This window comes from Metschnikowia bicuspidata (assembly GCF_001664035.1).
Source record: "Metschnikowia bicuspidata var. bicuspidata NRRL YB-4993 chromosome Unknown METBIscaffold_3, whole genome shotgun sequence".
In the NCBI taxonomy this organism is placed as follows: domain Eukaryota; kingdom Fungi; phylum Ascomycota; class Pichiomycetes; order Serinales; family Metschnikowiaceae; genus Metschnikowia; species Metschnikowia bicuspidata.
In genome coordinates this window covers 2445035-2460119 of record NW_017387733.1, presented here as the reverse complement: position 1 = coordinate 2460119, position 15085 = coordinate 2445035, and the positions used below count along the sequence as shown (strand labels likewise).

At 43.1% G+C, this 15085-nt stretch overlaps 6 protein-coding genes across 6 annotated transcripts; 4 read left to right on the top strand and 2 right to left on the bottom strand.

The window, feature by feature from the left end:
- Positions 1–19: 19 nt before the first annotated feature.
- Positions 20–5425, top strand: GSL2 (Gsl2p; the record flags this gene model as incomplete). Its single annotated transcript, XM_018855236.1, has 1 exon — positions 20–5425. One exon carries the CDS (start codon positions 20–22, stop codon positions 5246–5248), a length of 5229 nt encoding a protein of 1742 aa, XP_018712225.1. The 3' UTR covers positions 5249–5425.
- A 596-nt stretch (positions 5426–6021) lies between these two features.
- Positions 6022–6216, bottom strand: METBIDRAFT_26517 (uncharacterized protein; the record flags this gene model as incomplete). The annotated part of the gene is made up of 1 exon (XM_018855318.1): positions 6022–6216. A coding segment is annotated over one exon (195 nt), but the record flags the coding sequence as incomplete, so codon positions are not given.
- Positions 6217–6505: 289 nt separating this feature from the next.
- METBIDRAFT_41001 (uncharacterized protein) lies at positions 6506–7475 on the top strand (the record flags this gene model as incomplete). The annotated part of the gene is made up of 3 exons (XM_018857341.1): positions 6506–6856; positions 6926–7222; positions 7323–7475. 3 exons carry the CDS (start codon positions 6506–6508, stop codon positions 7473–7475), a joined length of 801 nt encoding a protein of 266 aa, XP_018712223.1.
- Positions 7323–7979, bottom strand: METBIDRAFT_32181 (uncharacterized protein). Its single transcript, XM_018855998.1, has 2 exons — positions 7693–7979; positions 7323–7615 (listed from the first exon to the last, which is right to left on the bottom strand). Exons 1-2 carry the CDS (start codon positions 7960–7962, stop codon positions 7487–7489), a joined length of 399 nt encoding a protein of 132 aa, XP_018712222.1. The 5' UTR covers positions 7963–7979; the 3' UTR covers positions 7323–7486.
- Positions 7980–8281: 302 nt separating this feature from the next.
- On the top strand, positions 8282–11181 carry PWP2 (snoRNA-binding rRNA-processing protein). The gene has a single exon (XM_018855997.1). The coding sequence runs from the start codon at positions 8314–8316 to the stop codon at positions 11116–11118; it is 2805 nt and encodes a 934-aa protein (XP_018712221.1). The 5' UTR covers positions 8282–8313; the 3' UTR covers positions 11119–11181.
- Positions 11182–11496: 315 nt separating this feature from the next.
- On the top strand, positions 11497–14840 carry METBIDRAFT_12186 (uncharacterized protein; the record flags this gene model as incomplete). The annotated part of the gene is made up of 2 exons (XM_018854188.1): positions 11497–14301; positions 14337–14840. The coding sequence occupies 2 exons, from the start codon at positions 11497–11499 to the stop codon at positions 14838–14840; spliced, it is 3309 nt and encodes a 1102-aa protein (XP_018712220.1).
- Positions 14841–15085: the final 245 nt, after the last annotated feature.

Below are 15085 nucleotides of genomic sequence, written 5' to 3'. Positions count from 1 at the left end.
GTTTCTTTTAGGCACAAAGATGTTTCTGTCACCAAAACACATTCAGGCCAGATCAGCGGCTCCATTGCATACCAGCCATTCAGATCTGGCACCTGTGGAAACACAGGCTGCACTTTCTGTGGCAGAAGTGTTACACGGTGAAAACACTCCGTTTTTCATCAATCTGAGCTATCTGAGTGAGCCGCGAAAATCTGAGCCTCAAGACGACTCTGACGAGGAAAAATGTCGGAGTGAACCCAAGAAAATTGGATCTATTCATTGGGGTCCACCTGAGACCGTGCCAATCCTGGAGGAAGATATTGGGGTGATCTTCTCAAGGTTGCAAATGACTTTTTGCTTCCAACACGACAATATGAAAAATATGATGTCATACTTTTTGACTTTGCTTGAGTCACGGGCTTCCAGATCTGGGCCTTATATGGCGCTTCGAACACTCCATGCTGACTACATTGGTGGGCCCCGATCAAACTTCCGTAAATGGTACTTCGCTGCTGAAATGGACGTGGACGATTTGCCACGCAAGTATGAGAAGAAACACAAGAGAAAAGCTTCTCAGGTAACTGAAAGCCTTCTCTTTGCTCAAAAGCAATGGCAGATGAAGATGGCTCGTTTAAGTCCCGAAGAGCAGGTCACTCATGTGGCTTTATACCTATTAATTTGGGGTGAGGCAAATAATATCAGGTTCATGCCCGAGTGCCTTTGTTTTCTTTTCAAGTGCTGCATTGACTATTACAGTACTCTAACAGACTATGGTGACTTTCAAAAGTATACGCATGGATTTCTCGATCATGCCATCACCCCACTTTACATGTGCTTGAGACAGCAACTATATGAAGAGAAGAGTGCAAAGTTGGAAAAAGTTGATAAAGACCATGACTTGATTGTTGGCTATGATGACATGAATCAAACCTTCTGGCACCGAACTAGCTTGCAACGTATCATGTTGTCTGATCATACCTCCATTATGGACTTGCAGAAAGAAGAGCGGTTCAAAGCACTCGCGGAAGTTGATTGGCTGAAGGCCTTTTGTAAGACATACCGTGAGACCAGGACATGGATGCATATCGTGGTCAATTTCAACAGAGTCATTATCATACACCTGTCAGTCTTCTGGTATTATACTATCATTCATTCATACCCCCTATACACACCCGGCTATGAGATATCTTACAACAATCGGCCCACTACGCAAACGAGATTGTCAATCATGTCTTTAGCAGGGGCGTTGCTGGTGTCAATCAGTCTTTTTGCATTAATCTTGGAATTTCGATTTCTGCCTAGGCGTTGGGAGGGTTCACACCCAATTTCAAAGCGCTTCTGGTGTCTTTCAATTTTACTATTCTTGAACACCGCCCCCACAATTATTGTCCATGCCCTCGATTATCAAGATTTCGGTAACTCAACTGGAATTTCTATTGCAACATGTCATTTTGTGTTCTCGATATTCACAGTTTTATATCTCTCAATTGTGCCTCCGATTAGGACTTTTGGTTGCAAATTAAAGGGCAGAGCACAACTTGCATCCGAGAGCTTTACTTCGAATTTTCATATACTAAATGGGGAAGACAAAACAGCATCTATTGGGCTTTGGGTTATGGTATTTTCCTCAAAATTTCTAGAGTCATACCTCTTTTTGACTCTTCCCATGAGGCATCCCGTCCGAGAATTGAGTGTAATGAAAACAAACTGTCTCGGGGATATGTGGTTGGGGCAAATTGCTTGCCGGTATCAGCCGAAGATCGTCCTTCTACTCATCTTTGTCTTAGAGTTTATCTTGTTTTTTCTCGATACGTATCTTTGGTATGTTGTTTGGACCGCTGTATTTTCAGTTGCTAGATGTTACTATCTTGGGTCTAGCATTTGGACACCTTGGAACAACATATATTCCAGACTTCCGAAGAGAATATATTCAAAATTGCTCGTCACCACTGGAATAAAGACATCAGATGAAACTTATATGGTTTCCAAAATTTGGAATGCGATTGTTGTTTCCATGTACCGAGAGCATTACATTTCAATCGAGCAAGTTCAAAAGCTCATATACCACCAGATTCTGGAAAGGGGAACTTCCACGATCATAAATGAGCCTAGCTTTTTTGTTTCTCAAGAAGACGAGTCACTAAGACTTAAAATTTTTTCGGAGAGCACTGAAGCTCAACGAAGAATATCTTTCTTCGCTCAGTCGTTAACATCATCAATTCCAGAGGCCCGCGAGATTCAAAGTATGCCAAGTTTCACAGTTTTTATCCCGCATTACAGTGAGAAGATTATACTTCTGTTGAAGGAAATTATTAGAGAAGAAGACAAGTATGCACAAGTTACTCTTCTTGAGTATTTGAAACAGCTTTACTCACTGGAATGGGTAAATTTTGTCCGCGACACAAAGTTGATGGCAGAAGAATATGAATGCAAGGGAAGTCAAGTGAGCACAGCAAGAGACAACAAAGAAGATAATGCATATGACTTGATTGGTTTTCGAGAAGCTACTCCCACATTTACTATGCGAACAAGAATATGGGCTTCTCTAAGGTCTCAAACACTTTATCGAACAGTATTTGGTTTTATGAACTACTCCAAGTCAATAAAAATGCTTTTAGACTTGGAGACGGAAGAAGACATCGAGTACAAAGGGATTGATAATGAGAGGCTACAGGAAATTCAAAACTTGACACTTCGAAAGTTTTTCATCACTGTGTCAATGCAAAGGTTCAAGGATTTCACTGAGGAAGAACATGAGAGTGCAGAAGTATTGCTAAGGGCATACCCAGAGCTTCAAATAGCATACATTGAAGAAGAGGCGAGCCCAATTGATGGATCACTCACTTTTTACTCGTGTCTAATTGATGGCTCATGCCCCAAAAATGCGTTTGACAGGCGCATCCCAAAGTACCGTATCCGTATTTCAGGATACCCAATTTTGGGAGACGGGAAATCCGACAACCAGAATCATTCTGTAATTTTCACACGAGGGGAGTACATTCAACTCGTAGATGCAAACCAGGACAACTATATTGAGGAGTGTTTGAAGATTCGCAACATCTTGGCAGAATTTGAAGAGCAAAATCTCATTGATCCATACTCTAGCGAGTACGAGAAAATGGAAATCCCGGATCCCGTCGCCATCATCGGCACAAGAGAATACATATTTTCCGAAAACACAGGCATTTTGGGCGATATTGCGGCAGGTAAAGAGCAGACATTCGGCACATTATTTGCAAGAACGCTTGCTCAAATTGGCGGAAAGCTCCATTATGGACACCCAGATTTCCTCAATGGAATTTTCATGACAACCAGAGGCGGGGTATCTAAAGCTCAACGAGGTCTTCATTTGAATGAGGACATATACGCGGGAATGACAGCTGTCGCGCGGGGTGGAAGAATTAAGCATTGTGAATACATGCAATGTGGGAAAGGAAGAGATCTTGGGTTTACATCTATCTTGAATTTCATTACCAAAATTGGAACCGGCATGGGCGAACAGAATCTATCACGGGAATATTTTTACTTGGGAACGCAACTCCCACTTGACAGGATGCTCTCGTTCTACTACGCTCATGTCGGATTTCATCTCAACAACTTTTTGATCATCCTTTCCATTCAGATTTTTCTTTTGATAGGCATCAACCTCGCTTCCTTGACAAGCGAGTCCATGGTATGTAAGTACCATGAGTCTCGTCCCATCACGGATCCGAGGGAACCGGAGTTTTGTGCAAATCTTATTCCGGTAATAGGATGGCTTGAAAGGTGTATCCTCTCAATTTTCTTGGTTTTTTTTATGTCTATGCTACCATTGACGGTCTATGAGCTTTCTGAAAGAGGGGTCTACAAATCCATAACGAGAATTGGAAAGCATATGTTTTCAATGTCGCCATTGTTTGAAATTTTCGTGTGCAAAATTTATTCTCAATCTTTGGTGAGGGATATTACAATTGGCGGTGCCCAGTACATTGCCACTGGGAGAGGATTTGCCACCAGGAGAGAGGCGTTTTCTGATCTTTACACTCGTTTCGGGAATGAATCCCTTACATTTGGTGCATTTTTATTTTTGTTGGTCGTATATTTTTCGACAAGCATGTGGAAACCTGTTTTTGCCTTTTTCTGGATTGTTGTTCTTGGACTTATCATCAGCCCATTTATCTTCAATCCAAACCAGTTTGTGTGGAACGAGTTCTTTGCCGATTATTTGCAATTTTTTAAATGGCTTCATTCAGGGAATAGTGAAGTCTGCAAAAGCTCATGGGCTACTTACACCAAAATTGGTCGGAGCAGGTATACGGGAGTAAAAGTCAATTATGGAAAAGAAGAAGAGGGTCTTATGAACCAGGTAAGACCATCCCGGTTCAATATCATTACGACAGTAATATTTCCTCAAAGCATGGTTCTTTTTTTTATCCTGACGGCCTATTTTTTTTCAAATTCCCAGAATGAATCATCATTGGAGACGCCATCATACATCCTTGCAAGGGTTCTATTTGTGGCAATGCTACCCATTGGAGTTAACATGGTGATCATGATTTTTGTGTTTATCACGTCCCTATGCTTCGGGTCCATCATAAGCTCATTCATGTCACAATATCCCTCTTTTGTTGCTGCGATAATACACACATTATCAATTGCAGCACATTTATTCTCCGTGTTGCTTCTTTTCGTCCTTCAAAACTTCGATGTTGAGCAGACAGTACTTGGGTTTTGCTTGGTAACCATGGTTCAAAAAGTGACATTTCAAGTCACAAACACGCTTTTCATGAGTCGCGAGGTATTGGACAGTCGATCCAACAGAGCATGGTGGTCAGGGAAATGGTTGAGCGCAGGGTTAGGATGGCGGACATTATCGCAGCCGTTCAGAGAATACATCTGCAAAGTGTCTGAGCAGTCATACTTTGCAGCTGACTTCATGGTATCACACATGATATTTTACGCCCAACTCCCAGCGATAGTAATTCCACTTTCGAACACGTTTCATTCGATGATGTTGATGTGGCTCAAACCTGGGAGCCAACTCAGACTGCAATTTTATTCAAAGAAGGAGAAAAAGCGACGAATAATGGCAATTTACTGGTCGACACTAACATTTTTCTCTGTCGCTGCAATTTTGACCGCATTAATAGTGGTACCTGTTTTGTGTGTTATGAACAACTGGTTCAACATCGAGGACTATTATCCACAATTTTTTATTGATATGATGCAACCAGATCCATTCAAGTTGGTTCCCACTGGATTACGTAAGGACCTCTCTTTGGGGTCTTAAGGCGCCGATCATCGAGACAGGAGAAGATGCTTAATTAGGTCGAGATTGGTAGGGGAAAATGTACTCACCACTAAAAGAAGATTATCAAGTAAACTTTCGTCACACATAGTTAGCGTAAGAGAAAATCTGTTGAATTTTGACATGAGTTGAAGTTTGTCGACAATAGACCGTGTTACACTAGGATCTTCAGCGATTGTAAACGCACAGGCTTCCATAAAGAATTCAAAATAGTCGTGGTCAACCCCCAGTGATTGAAAAAGAGACACTAGAATAGAGTCTTCCAAGCCCAAGACGTATCTATAAGATTGCACCTTCTTATCCTGCGGAACCAGTTTTAATGCTTTGAGAAAATACATGGAGGGTAACTCAGTAAACTTCCTGGTCCCCTCGGATATACTCGTTTTTGAAGTATGTGCTTCCCTTTCTTTCTGGCCAAAAAGTTCTTGCGTCGCATTTTCAATTAGGTCAGAATTAACGATTTTTTTACTCTGTACTAATTCCGGTAAGGGTGGCGATACAAGATCTGCAAACTGCTGGGGAAGTTCATCAACAAACTCGAGTGGAATTTCTTGGGATTCTCCTGCTTTTAGCTTTTTAAACTTCGGCACGCTGGTCAATTTTTCGAGCTCTTCCTGTGCACCGGTATTGGTAGGATCTATGTCCAACAACTGCTGGAAACAGTATACAGCCTCCAGGACACGCTCCAAGTTTTGCGCCGCAGCCCCCATTCGATATAGTAATTTCACCCGGATTTTCTCATGTGGCTCACACGCAAGCCCAGCTTCTGCGTCTTTATATGCTCTATCCCAGTTTTTCAAATTTAGGAAGCACTGAGCCCTATTAGAGTAAAGCACAGCATGATTTCCGTGTTGGGAAATGGCATCACGATATATCTTGGCAGCACGTTTGTACTCTCCAGCAGCAAATGCACGGTTGCCCTCGGTCTTGAATTCGTCAAAAGTGGGCATTTTGAACTAAACAATTGGCTCAAGCTTGAAGATAGTGCAGAATTACGCGAATCTGAGGTTGCGAGATGTGCCAGTCTGCCAGACCACCCGATGGGATTGTGAGATCGCTCCAGACCTTGGTTTTTAGGTAATATGAAAACTTCGAGAACTTGAACTAAATATTTCGTCTACACATAGACAAAGACAAAGCCAAAGCTCGCGCTTCTTTTTTTTCACAAATAAGCACTCTAAGTTATTATAGCGATACAAACCTCGGGATAGCTACATTCTCATAATCACTTTCAAAATTATGCCTTACACAGAGCTCAACGAAGAATTGGATGCGATTGAGGCAATTTACCCGGGAAGTACGGAGAAATTGGGCCCGGGAATCGTTCTGCTCACTGTACCTGATTTCAGCGACATTTCTATCCAGTTGGTATTTCCCGAATCCTATCCTGTTGAGAAACCTAGCATGATACAAGCCCTAACTAAAAACGTACGGAAATATCCCGATTTGAAATACATAGAGAACAAAATCAACGAGTTGATAGACAGCGTGTTCATGGAAGAAATGGTAATTATTTTCGAGTTGCTTGGCGAGATACAGACCTTTCTAGAGGCGTACGACGAGGAACACGCACGGGAACTCCAGGAGATCGTTGCAAAGTTGGAGCAAGTAAAAATCGAGAACAAGAGAAAAAAACTATTAGAGTTGGCACGGGAAAAGGAAGCACCAGGTTCACCTGAGCCGCGGTTGACCAAAGAGCGTGATTACACTGCCGAATGGATACAGTCAGACCCGATAGTGGATCGGAATTCTTCCTTCATTGCATACGCTAGAGAGGCTCATTCAGTGGAAGAAGCGAATAAATATATTGATGACTTGAAAAATGATCGCAAGATTGCAAAGGCGACACATAATATGACGTCAATGAGGATCAAGGGTACGAATGGAACGTCTTTCCAAGACTGTGATGATGACGGTGAAACAGCCGCGGGACTGCGCATGCTCCACTTGATGACCGTATGTGAAAGTTTGCCGAAATTCGGTACTTTGTGTGATTTTGAAGACTTCAAATCAAGTTGTCTATTATTAGGGCTATCGCGTTATACTAACCTTTCAGATTATGGATGTTTGGAATGTGGTGGTGGTCGTCAGCAGGTGGTACGGAGGCACACACTTAGGGCCTGACCGGTTTAAGCACATTAACACAGCAACAAGGGACGTTCTAATCAAGGGGGGATTTTTCTTGGAATCAGACAAGAAGAAGAAGTGAAACAGGCTTGATTACGACAGCAGCTTCCGGGCTTTTTTGCGCAGTTGCTTGCTTTGCTTCTGCAGTCTCTTCTGATCCTTCTGCGCCTTATCTAGGATTTCATTCAAAAGAGTCTGTGCGTCGTCTTTCCGGGTCTTTTCCTGGGATTTGTTAGTGCTGAGATTGACTATATTTGCATTGTAGCATGCGAGACCCAAGGGGGTAGAATTGAACATACGGGTTCGTTGGAAGGAGGCGCAGTTTGCGATTTTGGGTTGTCGTTGGATATGGCGTCATTTTCTTTGGCAGTCAAAGATGCTATGCTACCGTAACCAACAGTCCTGACGGTAACGGCGGGTTTGATCTTAGGCTTGACAGTGCCACTAGGCAACAGCCACTCAGACAGATCCCTAATTTTTTTGGTCTCTAGTTCGTGCAAGTCGTTCTTTTTACTGTTTTGTGCCTTCTGCATGAACTTCATGTTCATGACATTGCTGGAGAGACCCATGGCGATTCGACGACAGCTCAATCGATAGATATAGTTCACGCTCAGAGCTCATGTACAACTTAGGACCTGCGCACCCGTGCACCATAGACAGGCCTATGGGATGACGTGCTTGTTCGAAGTCAAATGAAACATTTCGGAGTACGAAGTGACGGTCTTGTATTTACTGGTGACCCTAGCACTTATTGTATACTCATACTACATATCTCTTATCATATCAGGTGAAAGTCCGTGCCAAACTTGTACTATCCTGCATGGTTGATTGTCTGTGGTTCTCATCGCTCATCTCTCACGGTGAAAAATGCGCTTCATGCACCGGAGCCAAGCTCATCTTTCTCACCTAGTTTCAGCGCCATGAAGTCGGATTTTAGATTGTCGAACTTGGTAGGAACTGTTTACCGTCAGGGAAACTTGGTGTTCACGGAAGATGGCAGCAAGATCTTGAGTCCAGTCGGAAACAGAGTCAGCTGCTTCGATTTGATCAGCAATAAGGCATTCACATTCAGCTATCAACACCGGAAAAACATTGCCAGGGTTGCCTTGAATAAACAGGCAACTCTCATGCTCTCTGTGGACGAGGACGGCCGTGGTGTATTGGTAAATTTTGTGTCCCGAGTTGTGTTGCACCACTTCAACTTTAAAGGCGTGGTACACGATCTACAATTCTCCAACGACGGTCATTTCTTTGCAGTGGCCTTGGACAGATTTGTTCAAATTTGGAAAACACCTGACTACACAGAGGACAGGCAATTTGCACCATTTGTGCGTTACAGAAACTATGCGGGCCACTTCAGCGACGTGATCTCGGTGACCTGGTCGCAGGACTCGAGATTCGTCATCTCTACTGCCGAAGATATGACCACCAGAATCTTTTCTCTCCATAGCGAAGACAAGGAGGCTGCTATGACAATGTCGGGCCACCGCGACTACGTCATGCGAGCGTTTTTCAATGAGACACAAGAAATCATTTACACGCTTAGTAAAGACGGCGCATTGTTTCAGTGGGAATATATTGCCGTGGATGAGCTGTCAAGCGAAGATGAGGATGAAGGCATGGAAAGCGACAGCGACGCCGAAGATATCACGCCCAAAGCAGAAAAGAGCGATGGCGCTCAGTGGCGCATTGTTTCCAAACACTACTTCCACATGGAGGGAACCAAAGTCAGCTGTGCAGACTTCCATGCAAAGAGCAACATTTTGGTCGTGGGATTCACTTCTGGAGAGTTCCGATTGTACGAGCTTCCTGAATTCAACATGATCCAGCAATTGAGCATGGGCCAAAACACAGTCGATACTGTCACCATCAATAAGTCCGGAGAGTGGTTCGCATTTGGCTCGTCTAAGGCTGGTCAGTTATTGGTATACGAATGGCAATCTGAATCGTACATCTTGAAGCAACAGGGTCACTATGATGCTATGAATGCCGTGTGCTATTCTCCTGATGGATCCCGTGCTGTCACGGCATCGGATGATGGAAAGTTGAAGGTCTGGGATATCCATTCCGGGTTCTGTCTTTACACATTCACGGAGCACACAGGGGCTGTCAGTGCCGTTGAGTTTGCAAAAAAGGGCCAGGTCATGTTTTCGGCCTCCATGGACGGCACAGTGAGAGCGTGGGACCTAATCCGTTTCCGTAACTTCCGCACCTTCACAGCATCAAAAAGGGTGCAGTTCAACAGTATGGCCGTCGATCCTTCGGGTGAGGTGGTTGTTGCTGGCTCGGAGGATGAATTTGAGATCTATGTGTGGTCCGTGCAAACTGGGTCCCTTTTGGATTCCTTGGCTGGACATGAAGGCCCGATTTCGTGCTTGGCCTTCGGAACAGAAAGCTCAGTGTTGGCCTCCAGTTCCTGGGACAAAACCATCCGTATCTGGAACATTTTTAGTAGGCTGCAACAAGTCGAACCAATTGAAGTGGAACATGACGTGTTGGCTCTTGCCGTGAGTCCAGATAGCAAACATGTTGCAGTCAGTACACTTAACGGCAACCTAGTGTTTTATGATGTCGAAGAAGCCAAGCAAGAGCACATTCTCGATGTCAGGAGAGATGTGTTTTCCGGAAGACACTTGGAGGACAGATTTGCACTGAAAAACAGCGCCAGGTCCAAGAACTTCACCACTATATCCTATTCCTTCGACGGACTAAGCCTCATTGCAGGGGGTAACAACAATAGTATATGTCTTTACGACATCGCGGACGAGGTCCTTCTCAAGAGATTCATTGTATCTGAGAACATGTCTCTCGATGGAACATTGACGATGTTGAACAGCAAAAAAGTTACAGATGCAGGAATCTCCATCGACTTGATTGATACCCAGGGTGAAGAAGTTGATAAGGAGGCAAGAGTCGACTTGAGCTTACCTGGCTCGCACCGTGGAGATCCAAGTGTGCGTAGTCTTAGACCACAAGTGAGAGTCACTTCAGTGAAATTTTCTCCCACATCTTCTGCTTTTGCAGCTGCGTCCACTGAGGGCTTGTTGATTTTCTCTACTGACTCATCTGTTGTATTCGATCCATTCGACTTGGATATGGACGTAACCCCACAGAGCATAGCCGATAATCTCCGAGAGAAGAATTGGGTATTTGCATTGGTTATGGCGTTCAGATTGAACGAGGACAACTTGATTGACAATGTCGTGGAAAACATACCTGTGTCGGACATAAAGTTGGTGTGTGCCGACATCCCTACAGTCTATGTGAATAGACTATTGAAGTATTTGGCCGAGAAAATGACCAGGACAGAAGGAAGTCAGCATATTGAATTTAATTTGCTTTGGGTGAAGGAGACTGTTGCTCACCATGGCAGATATATCAGCGAGCACAAGTTCGAATTTCAGCCAAACTTGAGAACTATCAAGAGGTTTTTGGCTCGTGTGGCCAAGGAGGTGGTCTTGCTCAGTAAGAGATCTGGGTACATGCACGCATATCTTGTGGCGCCTAAAGAGGCACCGAGTAACGAAAATGGAAACGATTCTGCTGACGAGAACAAACTTTTACCACTGAATGAAGCAGAGAACTCTGATGATGAACAGGTGATTGAAGAAGAAGAAGAAGAAGAAGAAGAAGACCAAGGAGACTGGCTTGGCTTTGATGGAAAGTCAAACCAAGCGCAATTTCTGGGATCGGGGGCTGACTCGGATTCTGAAATGGAAGATTAGCATAAGCACATCAAACATTAATATAAAATTTCTAGATGAGTTGAATAAAAGGCTTTCGTCTGCTGTAAACAGTTGTACCTACCTGATAGATTACACACATCGTATAACGATATTTCACTATCTATGTTTCGCTTTTAATCCATGAATTCATTTTGGAAATGTTAAGGAAATATTTGTTGGTATTTGCCTCCTTCTACGACATTATTATGTGCTAATAAATAGGGAAAGTAGGGCTTTATGCTTGAAAGTTATAATGATTGGTATTGAAACCCTAAAGCGTACGTATCGTGTTTACATCACGTGATATGCGCATTTGATCTCAAGTCAAATGGTGGTCTGTTTGATTCCATGCACTGAGGAAGAAGCTTGATGATTGCGATGACCTCAGTTTCAAGTCCAGAAAAGGGCTCAATCTCAGAGTCACGATCAGAGGCAACCCAAGATTGTATTGTGAGTAGCACCCCTGCAAAAGGACAGGCATGGGTTTCAGCACACTGTATAGAGATTCAGGGAGCATTTTCCAGAGACATGAATAACTTGGGTGAGCTAGAAATTAGCAAGGAAGATCCCGCAAAAGACATATCTGATTTAGCAAAGGAGACTTTGATGAACGTCACCAACTTCTGTTCTCCTGGCCCAATTAGTTTGGTCGGAATGAAGAACGACGTGATATCTGAATTACAGACCTCGATTTACTTCAAAGCATTCTTAGCGGCCTCGACGATGTCTGAATTTTGCTTCTTTTTTCCACACTTAAGCAGGCATTTTTCTCAATTTAGAAGAGGAAACCAAACCATCGCTCGTGCTCTTTTTGCCGGGGTTCCCTGCTTGTCTTCTCACAGCTCGTTGAATCAGAGCTCCCGGAAAGACTTGAGTCATGTTTTGGAAATCGTCGTCCAACTTTGTAGGGACGTTGAAAATTCAGGAATGGCAGAAGATACGTATTTTAAGAACTTATCTAAGTTTCAAAAATTGACTCCAAAAGACGAAAATGTCTTATCTAATACTGAACAGCCTACTGTCGATGTCATTGTAAACCATAATGATACTGAACATTCTGAACAACCAAAGATTAAGATTCCTGTGGGTCGTGATGATCGCAATGGGACTACCTCGGATCTGCAATCATTTACATGCAGAGAAAATAAGGAGGCCTATGTTGTCTTGGACGACACTCGGTACACCATCTGTGGCGATAAAGACACACATTATCTTCAAAACTTTATCTGCGCTACTAATTATGGAATCTCTTTTACACATAAGAAAGAACTTTTGAGCGATTACCAACCTATGGGTACCCTGACTATGATTAACCTTTCAGGCAAAATTCACTCAGTACCAGGAAAGGGCACAATTTTTATCGGCGGCCATACGTTGACATGTAATTGGATTCCTACAACAAGTATCAGTATATTAAATATTAATGATTTCCTGAAGCTTGGTGAGCACTTGTTGATATACAGCAATGGAGACGTCTATGTTTCCAACATTCTGCTGAGAACTCTCAACTACATCGGTAAAGTTGATGAGAAGAAACTGGTAAATTGTCACGAAGAAACGCCAGACGATGTACACGAAACACGATCGAAACATAATGAAGCAAAGAGGTATGAGAATAGACACGCCAATGCAACCTTCACAATGGAGAATATACCTAAACAACCTGGGGTCCACATTAAAGAGACACAAAATCAGAATGAAGACAAGAGGAGTATCGATGTAACTAATCTCACTAGGTTGCTTAAGAATGTAGCTCTACAACCCTTGTTTCGACTTCATTGGGAATCGGCAGGGGTATTTGGGCAAAGATCCATTGCGTTCCTCACAGATGAGTACACATCGCATGTATGGATGGTGGATGGTGATTCAAGGGAATCGCTGTTCGGGAAGACAAAATCAACAATACAAAACATTATGATTGAATTCCCATCATTTGAATGTGGTTTTGTCACGAATGAATATGGGCTCAATATCCCCACGCCACAATTTTTGAATGTAAGGGAAGTGCATGACTTGGGCTTACTTGCCAAAGACTCAGAGTCCAAAATACCGTTCAAAACAAAGAAAAGCTTGTTTTTCCGCAAAGCAAACAGACTATTACGTCGGGCGACATCCCATGATTTGCTCGGCCAGCTCCTTTCTTTGTCAGCCTTAAACTATGTGCTTTTGACACATAACCTCACACCACCACCCAATGGACGAGTACCCTATGATATGCTCAGATCCACCTGGCTGGCTACTACAAAATCTTTTGCTCCTTTTGGATGTGATGCATTGGTGAGAGTAGAACCAAAAATAAATGTCACAGCTACACTTGTGCCTGGGGCTGACGAAGTGATCAGGGCTATGACTCAAAACACAGAAGACTTGAATAATAATCGGCTAAATGGCATCTACATTGGCTCTCATCAGTCAAACATTGATCTTCATTTGATTTGGATAAACTTTGACACGCCTGGTCAAAAAATGAATGTGATTCAAGCCAGAATCGTTGAATTTAATGAAAGTTTCAACAATATTAAAATTGCTGGGAATGGCATACTGCGCATCCAGAAAAGATTATTGAAGCGTCATATGTATCTGTCACCCGTTCCCTCAAAATACAGTAACTTAAAGGTGAATAGTTTTCAAGATCTAGGCATTGAGAACAAGGCCGAGATCATGGTGATTGATCCTTCTTACAACGTCGTCGCAACTTTTCCAAACACGACTCTGAACAATAAGTCTCATAGTTCTCTTGATGATTTTCGAAACTTTCGGCTAGACATTCTGGTACAGGATGGCATAAAGAGCTTCAAGGGACAACTCAATGGTATGATTGACGGAAACCAAGACAACACAGCGAGTGATACGGATGATCCACATCCTAGTCAGGCTTTATTCAACAAGATTGAAACGGACTCCATGAGAAATAGAAAATACCTGAGGTATCGTGGCTTTGATCCAAGAACAACTTTCAATCCGGTCAATACTGATAGTGGATACACAGAGAGTATGTTCGCCGCAAAAAAAGTCTTTGTCACGAGCAACAAATTTGATGGCACAGCGCGATCTTCTAATAGTGAAAACATTTTTTCAGCTTCATTGAAACATCCACCAAAATATTCGTTTGCCACTTCTGGGAGCACCCCTGAAACTGCCTCGAATATTCATGACCCTGCAGTGGTGTTCAAACAGACTACTGTAAGTAACACAACTCTGATCCAGCAGTTGGAAAGCTTTTCAATCCTACCACGCACGGTACTTCAGTATTTGGCGCCAACACCGCGAACTCCAGTTCGTTTGGCCAAACGCCTAACTTCAAAAATTTGTTCAAAACAGACTGTGGTCTTAAAGGAGATATGAAAGAACAAACAACACTCTTTGGCAAAAACACCGAAAATAAATCTACGCTGCTTTTCCAAAAGCTTCTGAAAAATGGACCTGATGTCAAAAGCGAAGATGGAAAAGGCCACTTGTCTTTCTCGTTTTGTAGTGGATCAGGTTCGAGTGACCCCAAGTTCCAGTTTCCCAAGATATCGGGCTCCAAAGAAGATCTCAAGCGACTGGAAGTGTTTGACTTCAGACTTCCTTCTAAACCTTCGGAATCCGACTATCCAAAAGGCAATTTATTCGGATCTGGTGGAAACATTAAATCTGCTTTGCCTGGAGAATTCACATTCACTTCCCAAAACACGACTTATGTGTCTAATAAGAACGGGGCATTTGCTACACGGAGATAATGATAACCCTTTGTTCCCTTTAATCAAAGTGTTTTACAAAGAAGAGGCGACGTCAATTGACTCAAATTTCTAGCTTGGAGCAATAAACAATTTCTCATCGCAATTTTGTTCGCATTTCATAATCGTTCTTCTCCTCTAAGTATTTGCGAGGTCGAGCTACTCGAGTCCTTCGTGTCGCTCCACACACTGAAGATTCCACGTGTATGTCGTCAGGAGCCCTGACCGAGTGCCTTCCCCCACCTCAA